Source organism: Gymnoscopelus microlampas (genome assembly GCF_963454915.1).
Source record: "Gymnoscopelus microlampas genome assembly, chromosome: 24".
In the NCBI taxonomy this organism is placed as follows: domain Eukaryota; kingdom Metazoa; phylum Chordata; class Actinopteri; order Myctophiformes; family Myctophidae; genus Gymnoscopelus; species Gymnoscopelus microlampas.
In genome coordinates, this window is record NC_139961.1 from 23,913,610 (window position 1) to 23,925,992 (window position 12,383).

Genomic DNA, 12,383 nt, shown 5'->3' on the forward strand with positions numbered 1-12,383 from the left:
TTTGTGTTCAATATATATTTCAGATATTGTCTATATGCACAACACACACCTGCATTGTAGAAATCTTGAATGAACACTTTACTTTAACTGCATGCATGTTTGCAGCATGGTGGTGTGTACTCTTACTGTGATGCTGTGTTGTTAACTCACACGGACAATGGAGTTCTAATTGAAACACCTGCTCTTTGCAGTATCATGCCTGCCTCTCTCTTTGTTTGTTGTGTGTCGTGCCTGCTAGTGTGTGTGTGTGTGTGTGTGTGTGTGTGTGTGTGTGTGTGTGTGTGTGCGCGCACATACACACATGTGTATAGTGCTTGGTTTCATGTTAACCTATCTCCAGGGAACCGACAAGGCCATGAACTTGGCCTTGCATAATGAGATACATTGATTGGACTTCCTCCATTCACATACTCCGTCGTATCATCCCTTTCAGTTCGCTACTATAGCAGCAGTGCTCTGGCTGTGTTTTTATCATTCTGGCTGTTTCATATGTATTTAGCTCATTCATATTGCTTAATCACATGACCCCTAGTGTCCCTATTCTGACCATGTCATAATAGGCGAACATTCTGGGAAAGTAGCAGATCTACAAGCTAAATGTTTGCTATTTGCAGTACAACAAAGTTTATCGGATTAAATATTTTATATTTATATCGTTATCTTGAGTCATCAAAAGGTGTCCTCTGTCTGAACAATGGCTTATGTATTTCACTGTACTGTTTGCAGATTCAAATCCAGACCAAGAAGGTTGATGTCAGCCACATCACCTCCAAATGTGGCTCCATGTCCAACATTCGCCATAGACCAGGTACGTGAAGTGATACTGTACATTTAGTAGACCATGAAGATGTTTAAGGGTTACGGTAAAGTAACATTTTGGAAACTAAAAGCAACTGAACGCTTGTATCACTATTCTGGCATGTCACAGTCATAATAGGCAAACATTCGACGTCTACAAGCTCATAACACGTCACATGGCGTGTTGTGAGCTTGTAGACTCCATTGTCTTATTCACGGACACACAGTAGACGTGGCTTTTGATACAGGGGAACTTTTAGTTAATGCGTTTTTATGTTCCATGGTGGAATTAGCTCCAGGAGCTCTTAATCCTTTTGGGATAAAAAAACACAAGCTACTCTATTACAGTATGGAGGTTATGGTTCAGTTGTGAAACCCCACGTCCTTTCTGCCATGCGGTGCTAGGTGTACTGCAATAGTTTGCCCCGGGCTTTGCTTGGGAGAAAAGTGCTGCTTTCCAGACATGCAATGACTTTTGTTCCATTGTCGACTGTCATGTCCCCAGGGGGCGGCTCGGTGCGAATTGAGAGTGTGAAGCTGGATTTCAAAGACAAAGCCCAGCCCAAGATTGGATCCATGGACAATACTGCCCACATGCCTGGAGGAGGAAATGTCATGGTAATGTGGTGGTTCTGTTAAGTTTTATTCTGAAATGTTCTGCAGAGACTGTGCTAACACAACAATACAATATAAAAACAAGATAACAATAATAATAATAATATCAAGGTGCCAATATATGGCACCTTGTTATTATTGTCTTTTGTGGCGTTCATTTCCTTCCAGGCCCTTGGGCCCCAACAGTGGTAATGGGCTGATTGTTGACACTCTGTGCCTTTTATCAGCCTCTCTACCATTGGTTACCTCAAATAGGCTTCCTGCCTACTTATTGGCGTAACTGTCCAGGCACTTAGGCTTAATGCCTGACAGCGAGTTGTGGGTTCGACTCCCGATCCCGACGGCCTTTGCTGTATCTCTCCATCTCTCTCCTCATTTCCTGTCAGCCTACTGTCCTATTCATAAAGGCATAAAAGCCCCAAAAACCTGCATTCAGTGTTGATGATGGTCTGAAGACCGAAACGTCCACTCTTTGTGTCACTTTATTTCACCATGTCACTTTCTGCACTTTTGTAAGTAAAGACAATGTTTTGCATCCAAAGAGCCTCAGTTTTCATCCTTCAGTGTGCGAGCCCCTTCTTTTTGTTTATGGACCTTGATATTATTTACATGCTTTCTGCTTCTAACCAAATGAAGCGTTCCTGTGAGCTGTGCGTGGGATTAGTCGGCATGTTGTTTAGGCAACACTAATCGACATTTAAAAGACAATGGTATCCCCGCTGCTATCCAGCTGTGTGGGCGAGTAGGTGTTAGACCCCGCGGGAAATCCCCCCCGCGGGAAATCGCAGAAAAAAACGGTCAATTCGATCTCGAGTCCATTTGTGTGGTAGGTCGATTAAATGCCGTCATGCGAGTGTTAAACGACAGGTAGAACGTCGTTCAGATAAACCTCTTAAGACCGGTACGATATCTTTAGCAGCAGTGTCAAATGTGCAGAAGTCACATTCTACTGTATTCTGTGCTGTTTTGTTCTATTCTATTCTTTTTTTTAAATTTCTACCTTTATTTGGATAGTAGTCGTGGAGAGTGACAGGAAACAGGGAGAGAGAGACCGGGAGTTATATGCAGCAAAGGTCGTCGGACTCGGGAATCGAACCTGCTGTCAGGCGGCATCAGAGCCTATATGTGGTTGCGCCTTAACCACTAGGCTATTGGCGCACCCTATTCTATTCTATTCTTATCTGTTCTGTTGTGGACAGTAAAGGTTAAAAAAATATCACCCCCCCCCCACCCCTTCCAGATTGAGAGCCACAAGCTGACGTTTCGAGAAGATGCTAAGGCTCGGGTGGACCACGGCGCTGAGATCGTCATCACCCAGTGCCCCGGGGGGGTTGAGACTGGAGGCACGTCCCCGAGCCGGGTGTCCTCGGGCAGCATGAACATACTGGAGTCCCCCCAGCTGGCCACGCTGGCCCAGGATGTCACCGCGGCCCTGGCCAAGCAGGGATTATGAACGCCCTGGCCCTCTCCACACGCCTCTGTTGGATTCCCTCGCCTCATCTCATAAACCCCCCCATGCCACACACACACACACACACACACACACACACACACACACACACACACACACACGTTTGTATTACTATACTTGTGAGTACATCAAAATTTAAGACGGCATTGAAAATAGCCTAAATCAGGCCCAACTCAAACCTCAACCTCTAAAACAAACCTCAACCTCAAGTCTTTCCTAATTATAAGCCTTTAACCATAAAACCATTTTTTTGTGTGGGGACCAGGAAAAATTGTCCTCACAATGTCTACTTCTCACATTCTACCATGCTTGTGGGGACATGTAGCCCTCACAAGTATAGTAATACACACAAACACACACATACACACAGCCCCGCTCTCCCTTCACTGTCAACTACACATGCAACCATGCATCCGTCACAGCCTCTCTAGGTGCTTGACCCCCCCCCCCCCCCCCCCAGATAACCCAGGTCCTCTTGTCCTTGTAGTTGGTGGTTGACTGTCCTGTGCATCAGCAGTCCTCCTGACCCCTGCTCTTCTTTCTCTGGAAATAATGTTTTAAGCTACAACACCCCGCCGGAAGGGATTCGAAGGACTGAATTCTAACATTTCTCATTCCTGCCCTTAAAGAATGGAGGGGGAAAAAAGAGGCGTACGCTCAATTTTTCAGTATTTTATTTGCTTATTTTGTAATTCGTTTTACTTCATTTGATTTTGGACTATTTGTTTTTTTTTGTGTAGTGATGCTAGATAACCTGTTAAGCCTGTTTTATGCGTGGTTGGGCGCAGGAGTTACTCGTCGGGAATATTTTCGGCGCGCGGCGCCGACACGCAACGCGAGTGTACATGTAGCATAAGTGCTACGGGGTCCTAGAATCCCAGGCAGATTGATTAAAGTGTTTTGTCAAACGAGGCATTTCCCATGTTGAGATTGTACAGTGTGTTTCAAGTGTGAAAACCATCGCCACATTCCACTCGCTCAAAGAGAACAACAAGCAAAACCAACCATGATGACTCATGTCCATCACAAAAGATACGGTACCGAATGTGAGCTATAGATAACTAGACGCTAGACTCTAATCTTAAAATACGTGTGCGAGTGTGTGTGGTGTGTGTGTATGTGAGTGTGCGTGCGTGCGTGCACGTCTGTGTGTGTGTGTCTGTGTGTGTGTGTGTATGTGAGAGAGAAAGACTTAACTTACAGAAACAAGACGTGTAATTGTAATTGTAAAAGAATGGCTGACGATGTACTGAGCATGTCTGCTACAATGTGATATTTCCTAGACGAGCATTATGTTTTCTTCTTTTTCTTTGTTTTTAATCATACGATTTCCTGATAAGTATGTGCTGAATTGTTGGACAATTGTGTTCTGTTGCCGTTTTGGTTTCTTTATATATATTATATATAGAAAGAAAAAAAAAAAGATACCATTTTGTTCCCTGTGGCTGCACTGGCTTAGCACTTAAATGCGGATGACCATTGCAGCTATGTTGAATCAAATGCTAAAAGGCTAGCTTTCCAATAGACTTGTTTTTTTTTGTCCACAAACCATTGGCTGCTCTTCTTGTTCGGTGATTTGGGCACTGATTTCTACGCAGGCCTGTGTGATTTTAACGCAACAATGCTGTTATGTTGGCATGGTAAAAAAAAAAGAAAAGACAAAAAAACTGAAAAAACAATTAGGTCTGTACTAATGTAGCTATCATGAACTTATACTGTAGCTAGATGTCTTCAGTGTGAGTGTCATTGGCTAGAGTGCATTCCGGTGTCCTATACTACCCATTGTCACGGCTTATAGTCAATCCCATTCGCTACAAGCAACCCCTTTTCCTTAGCTTCTCCGTTGTTAGCCTTGAATGAGCAGAAATGCCTGCAGTCACTCTGTGACTTAAGTTGAACGCCTGGAGCTTTATATGAAAAACATTCCACAATAGGGCTGGGTATTGAAAAAAAGATACAGAAAGACTATCAATGTGTGCGTCCATTTTCTCTACTGGCCTTGGTTTTGAGTCATTAAAACTTAGTGAAATGTATCAATGGGAGACGTGACGTTTTTGTATTGTTTATGGGCATCATACAATTTTACCTACAGATGTTCAACTGTAAATAGAACACGTGATTCCACCTCATATACTGTACGTATAATATAGTACTGTAAAGCCTTCAGTTAAAGGTGTAGTTTAGAACCAATTTGAGCGATCAGTATACCTGCCTATTGATCATTTTTAACGATACCCGGCCCTAAGTCCACCAGAAGAGCAGCTATGGGGCACACAGTAACTGTTGTTGCAGTGAGGCCATTTTGACCGTGTACGTGACCTTATTGGGGGGAGGGGGAAACGGACGAAATTATACCTTACGAAATGAACGGAATGGAAGTTATTATTATTGCAAAAAAAATGTTCTGGCTTATTCTGTGGTCACCATAATGACCCCCCCCCCCTTCTCTCTCCCCTGATGTTCGTTATTAACCCCTCCAGTGTTTGTTTCTGTGCTCTACTTAACCCTCCCTCGCTCTCTCTGCCTGTGTAAGTGTATTTAAGAGACCATGTAGTTGTGTGCACATTTTTCCAATGTTTAAAAACATACTGATGACAGATGCTCCTACAGAAATAAAGAAAATAAAAATACATTTTCACTGTATTCACTTTTTTAGCCACTTAAACCCTCTAGAGAGCCGGACTTGAATTACAACTGTACTTTGACTGCTTTTTGGCCGTCTGTTCCCCCCAGAATATGGATGCTGGGGTTCAAGTGGTTAAAGGACGACTTCAACCTACAGTATCTTCATATACTTGTTCCTCACTAATGATCATGATAATATGGTACCTTTTTTGCCTATACTGTACTCTGTCTTATGTCTCAAAACACAAAAAACCTGCCTACGATGATGTCACTGGTAGGTGGCTTTCTGAAGCGTCCACAGCCCTCCTATGACACACAGACCAAGTAGAATTTTATCATGAGCATTAGAGAGGAGCAATTATATGAAGATGGGTTGAAAATGGGTGAAGACGTCCTTTAAGCCCTATACAGCCTACTCATTTGTAAGCAGAATAGTGAAAATAGACTAGCTGACACCATTTTCTGCTAGTTTTTGGAAACATTTTCACGTTTTAAGATAATTACGGATAATGGTGGTTAAAAGACTGTTTCTGTATATTTGCAATTCATCTCTGGTATTTAGCTCACTGGGTAAAAAAATAGCTAGAGTCTATGAAAAGAGACATGTAATACATTATGGGTTAGCAAATGGCACGTAAAATAGCCAATGATATGCTGATGAAAATGGTATCAAAGTCTGGCCGCTTAGGCCAGTGGTTCTCAACATGTGGGTCGGGACCCACAGTGGGGTCCTCACAGGATTTTTTTTGGGGTCCCCACATGATAGTGAAGTGACAATTTAAGGACTTTTAAATCCCTCAATGAGAATTAAGAAAAAGACCATTACTGCATCAAAAGTAATCAACAAACTATACTATAAAAACAGGTCAAACACTGGCCAAATTGTCAAATAATATAGGAAAGAGGCAACATTAAAAAAAAATAGCAGATCTACAAGCTCAATGCCTCGCAATGCGGGGAGTTGTGAGCTTGTAGATCGGCTATTTTCACTATATTTATCTGTGGAACAAACAAAATTCCCAAAATGCCCCAACTCCTACATTCTAAGTGCTTGTCAGGTTGTAGGGGGTCCCAAGATCAAATATAATTATTTTGGGGGGGTCGTGGCCTGAGAAGGTTGAGAACCACTGGCTTAGGCTATGTGAATAAAAAACAAACATTAACAAATATACATTGTAGCCACAGGTTTCAAAAGGCCTAGTGAGTATAGTTACCTATGGGAAAGACTACCGGCTTAGTTGTGTAGCTATACATTGAAGCTGTAATCCATAACTTTAATGCCCTGGATTCCAACCCCAGGATCTCCCCCATGAGAGATCAAACATTCATCCAAGATGCAATCCCCTGGGGATTAGGAGATTCAGGCAGTAGTACTTATTTCCAACCAGTAGATGTCCTACCCAACACAATGGAAGAACAGGGAGACCAGACCACCTCCAGCTGCAGATGTGCTAATTTAGTTCATAGAGCTATATAAAAGCTTTAGCTCCGGATTGCAGCTTTACAGTTCATTCATATCACACTAGCCTATTTCATTTTATTCCACAATAAAGAAATATCGAGTATAGTCTAATTATTCATAGTATCGTATGCACTGTAAGTTGTTACTGTATTTATATATTTTTACTTGTTTTATGCATCAACATTTTATAATTTCATAATTGTGTTTCCGTTGCTTGATGTTCTGTGTAAAGCACATTGATGATTGAAATAAAATGTCCTTGCCTTGCCTTGCCTATGGTGACTAAGATAAACAACCTGTTGATGTGATGTCAATGGTGAAATACGTTTTGATTTCCAGCCTTCACATGCGGTTAACCCGGTCAGGTTTTTATGTCATATGATATGATATGATAATAATAATCATCATATGCTACCAGTAGGTCTATACATCAGGTATAGGTTGGGGTTGGTTGTCAAGGCAAACATCTGTTCATTTACTGCGGCTCTAAGCCCCGCCGTCCGCTGCTCATAAATCACTGTGATGCTGCTCTGTGCCGCTGTCCACTGAGGGAGGTGCTGAATACCCCCCCCCCCCTCTCTTTTACCCCCCCCCTCTCTCTCACCCCCCCCTTCTCTCTCTCTCTCCCCGCTCACTCTCTCTCATTCTCTCGCTGTGTGTGTGTGTGTGTGTGTGTGTGTGTGTGTGTGTGTGTGTGTCTCTCCCTCTCTCTCTCTCTCTCTCTCTCTCTCTCTCTCTCTCTCTCTCTCTCTCTGGGTCTCTCTCTCTCTCTCTCTCTGCCCCCCCTCCCCCCTCTCTCTCTCTCTCTCTCTCTCTCTCTCTCTCTCGCTCTCTCTCTCTCTCGACTATCTCTCGACTCTCTCTCTCTCTCTCACCCCCTACTCTCATATCTCTCTGCCCCCCCCACCCTCCCACTCTCTCTCCCCGCGACCGATCGACACTTGCAGCCATTTTACACTGTAAGCCGAACGCACTCACATGTCATGTAGTGTGTGTGTGAGCAGGCTCATGATCACCTGGACGGAGGGAGGACGCAACAGTCGGTGCGATAAAAACTAACGGGCGGTCAAGATGGTGAAGAGGAAAAGCCTGGACGACGCTGACCAGGATCAGTGTGGGAAGGGAATACCGTTCCCCATCCAGACGTTCTTGTGGAGACAGACCAGGTTAGTGTGTGTGTGTGTGTGTGTGTGTGTGTGTGTGTGTGCATGTGTGCTCAGTGCAAATTGATAACAGGTGTTTGCCAGTCACTGCCGAAAAAACGCGAGGATTGTCATTACCACAGCTGTCACTGCACACCAAAGTCGCCTGTCCGACACCCTAAAAAAGCATGTTTAATACACAGTTAAGGGCGTCAGAATCAAATGGTGTTTGATTGAACACATGCATATGGATGTCATTGAGAGTGTCAGTACACTGACACTGCTTGAATTGGACATGGAAGCTGTGGTTCCAAGTGATTAATATGCGCCTACTATGACTTTGCAAGGTGATTTAATTTATTTTATTTTATTTTATTTTTCTAAATTTAGAGTAGCCATATTATTTGAACAAATATTACCCCTTTTTCTCCCCCAATTTAGTCGGTATGCCAATTGATTCCTCCCCACACACATTTCTGTGTTGTCAATGCTGTCATAGTGATGATGTTTGAATATGAATGGAGATTGAGCAGGCTGAGCAGCACACAGATCGTGATGTCACACCTGTAAGGCATACATATACCTTGTAACCAGGCCAACAGCACAGCCCAGGCTGCTGTGTGGATCTGCTTATTCTGCTACACAGTGATGACTCACTCCAGGAGACATTAGAGGTCCTCCTGTATAGACTATGTTCTGCAGTGGTGGAAAAAGTACTTCTTAGTAATTTGAGTAATCTTTTTTCTCAAGTAAAAGTATTAATACCGCAATGTAGAAATACTCTGTTACGTGTTAAAAGTCCGGAATTCAAAATTTACTTGAGTAAAAGTATAAAAGTATTGGTGGTAAAACCAAAAGTAAAAAGTACTCATTATGCAGAATGTCCCATTTCATAAGTTTTCAAATGTATAAAATGTATAAAAATCTTTTGAAAATCGCAATGCAACGCATTGTGAGCTTGTAGATCTGCTATTTTCAAATGGCCGAAATATACAGTATATTGGTCTGAAGTGGGTAATGTAGGCTATGTTTTGTAATAATAATCTAAATCTACAAAGTAACTATATGTAAAGTTTTCAAATCATTGTAGTGGAGTCTAGAGGTAAAAGTATTGGAAATTGGAAATACTCCAGTAAAGTAAAAATACCTAAGAATTGGACATAAGTACAGTACTTGAGTAAATGTACTTAGTTACACCACTGCCTGTAGGCTATGTTATGTATTGACATCATACAGATTAGCATTCAGATACAATGTTTTTGTAAATAAGTGTCATATACATACAAGCATGTTTTAATTTGTTATAATTGTATCTTTCCAGTGCATTTCTGCGTCCGAAGTTGGGAAAACAGTATGAGGCCTCTTGTGTGGTGAGTCATCTCCATAATGACCATGTCTGTGATGACAGAAAATAATCAGTTTTCACTTTAACACTGAAATCCAATTTATTTGAATGAATAACACATTTTGTACAATATAAGTAAATGATAAAATGGACTGCATTTATATACAGTGGCGCCTTTCTCCAAAGCACTTTACAACGTATTTTACATTCACACTCACACTCACACAAGATGGTGGAGGAAACCATGCAAGGCACCAACCTGCTCATTGGGAGCAGGTTCAGTGTCTCAAGTGCTCAAGGCCACTTTGACATGGAGCCAGGGATCGAACCAGCCACTGCTGCCTCCCTCAGACGCAGCAGTGGTTGGAGGTAAAGGGTTGGCATCCTTTAAGGATTTAAAACGATTCCCTCAACGATACCCTCAACGGTCCAATTCCTTTACGGTTCCCTTTAACGATTCCTATAGAGGGTTCGAAATGGACCCTAACAGGTCTGTAACTCGGTGAGTGTACAAATGGAACCAAATGGACCCGGAATTGTACACTCTTATGGTGTTTTTTGATTTTTTTGAGAGCCAGCGGTATTGTAATTCCGAAGTCCACATACCAGCTCTGACAGTGTGATTAAAAACAGGTTCCAGAAACGGTTCCAGCTCATAAGCACGATATATATCCCCTGACCAAGTGGGGGTTGCCCCTAGAGACTGATTGGTGGATGTTTTTGGTCTCTCCCAACGCGAGAGGCCTGGAATTGAATCCCCCAGATAGAAAATAAAACACACAAATTACAGCTTTAATGCACCTGCAAATCAAGCATGCGCTAGATTTCGTATTTAGCAAATGAGTTCCCCTTCTTGTTTCCTCCTGTTGGGAGGGGGGCGGGGTGGAGGCTCAAATCCATTAATGGCATCTTCACATCCCTTTGGATCTAATTCTAAACAAAGCTGCCACTGTTGTTGCTCCCAGATGCATGGCCTCGCTTGGGGCCATGTGGGACCTTTAACTCCCAAGAGGGAGGCTTTGGTTTCTGTCTGATGTCTTCCTCTCTCGCTCTCTCTCTCTCTCTCTCTCTCTCTCTCTCTCTCTCTGGCTGTCTCCCCAGTCTTTTGAGCGTGTGCTGGTGGAGAATAAGCTCCACGGCCTGTCCCCAGCCCTGTCAGAGGCTATCCAGAGTATCTCTCGCTGGGAACTGGTCCAGGCAGCCCTTCCACATGTTCTCCACTGTACCTCCATTCTCCTGTCCAACAGGAACAAGCTAGGTGAGAACACACACTTACATCTTAAGGCATTTAGATGACATTCAGACATTTTCCACAATGAATTACAATGAGCGAGCGTGTAGTGTCTGTCTCAAGGGCGTTTAAAAGACGGTGGCAATACATATCCTTGTCTATTCAGACCTTCAGTCCTACAGAGTAGTGTATATTTTACATAACAGGGTTTATTTTTAAATTTAGCATTTTGTTTACATTTTCAAGTCATTAAAACCTTATCGAATTTACTGAATTATTGAGTCAATGTAAGCTAAACATTATTGCACACTTAATAAATCATGAGCGTTTGAATTTCATTCATAAATAATGTTTTCCTCCGGGTATTATTGATGGCAGGGCTTCAAATCAATAATAAACACTTTAAAAATGCAGCAGTACCGTAAATTTGACACAACATAACCTCGCAATGACACTTACAGAGTGTTGGAAGACCTACAGTTACCTCAACCAGGTTTGAAGTTACAACTACATTATGCTTTGGGAAAAGGTCGGCAGTGAGTACTGTATACTAGGAGTCATAGTTAAAGGGTAAGACCACTTTGGTAGAGGTTTGGGTTGTGTAGTTACCTTGCCATGATGTAACTCCAAAGGTGGGCAAGAAATCAAAAATATTTGCTCCATTGATTAGAAATTGATAATTCAAAATATGCTATAAGAGTGACTTTGAGATCAGTTTTACCGTACAATGTAAGTCAATGAGGAGCATATTTTGAATTATCAATTTCTAATCAATGGAGCAATTATTTTTTATTTCTTGCCCACCTTTGGAGTTACATCATGGCAAGGTAACTACACAACCCAAACCTCTACCAAAGTGGTCTTGCCCTTTAAAGGCTTAAACATGCCAGACCACTGGGCACATGGCTGTGTTGGTGACTGTAACTTTGGCATAAAGGATGGTCTCTGGAAGCCATTTGGCCGCTGATCACAGTTATGTAACACATGCACAGCCAAGAGCTACAACAAAATATCCTACTGTCAATGCATATATGAAGACATTAGATTCACATATGAAAATAAAGACACTGTCACATGCAGTACTTGGACATAATAATATTACGTCCAAGTACTGCATGTGACAGTGTCTATATTTTGTGTATATTATGCACACCCACGCCCCAGCAAGAGTCCTCAATTACTCATTAAATGTCAGCCAACTCTAACCCTTGACCTTTGCCCTCTGACAGGCAGTGCTGGAAAGTTACTAAGTACATTTACTTAAATACTGTACTTAACTTAAGTAAAAAAAAAAGATACTTTTACTTTACTACCTCTCAGAGGTAAATATTGGACTTTTTAACCCACTAATGTAGTTACTCTGGCTATTCGAAATTAGCTGATCTACAAGCTCACAATGTGTCGCAACATGATCTCTTGTGAGCTTGTAGATCTGCTATTTATATATTTTTTAATATATTTGATATATATATTTCATATATTTGGTACTTTACAGTAGGCATATTTCGACGGCAACACTTTTTAAAAACTTTTACTCAAGTAAATGTTTGAACTCTTTTACTTGTAACAGAGTATTTTTATATTGTGGTATTGATACTTCTACATAGCCCATTCAAACCGGGAAAGCATCTGCGTCATTTTAGTGTTTTTAGTGTTGGCTATTCAACAAATAGCAGATCTACAAGCTCACAGCG

General features: G+C 42.0%; 2 protein-coding genes across 3 annotated transcripts in view; both read left to right on the plus strand.

Moving 5' to 3' along the window:
- Nucleotides 1-5,483, plus strand: part of LOC311040375 (microtubule-associated protein 2-like) — an 83,495-nt gene extending 78,012 nt beyond the window's left edge. For both annotated transcript variants that reach the window (XM_084050622.1, XM_084050623.1), the window contains 3 exons: nt 727-808; nt 1,304-1,416; nt 2,654-5,483. In XM_084050622.1, the coding sequence (XP_083906748.1) occupies nt 727-808; nt 1,304-1,416; nt 2,654-2,866 (408 nt within the window). In that variant the 3' untranslated portion in view covers nt 2,867-5,483. The remainder of the gene's footprint in view (nt 1-726; nt 809-1,303; nt 1,417-2,653) is intronic.
- Nucleotides 5,484-8,042: 2,559 nt separating this feature from the next.
- unc80 (unc-80 homolog (C. elegans)) overlaps nt 8,043-12,383 on the plus strand; it is a gene marked incomplete at both ends in the record, with an annotated part of 84,181 nt that continues 79,840 nt past the window's right edge. The window contains 3 exons of the mRNA XM_084050621.1: nt 8,043-8,137; nt 9,435-9,483; nt 10,560-10,716. Of these exons, the coding sequence (XP_083906747.1) occupies nt 8,043-8,137; nt 9,435-9,483; nt 10,560-10,716 (301 nt within the window). The remainder of the gene's footprint in view (nt 8,138-9,434; nt 9,484-10,559; nt 10,717-12,383) is intronic.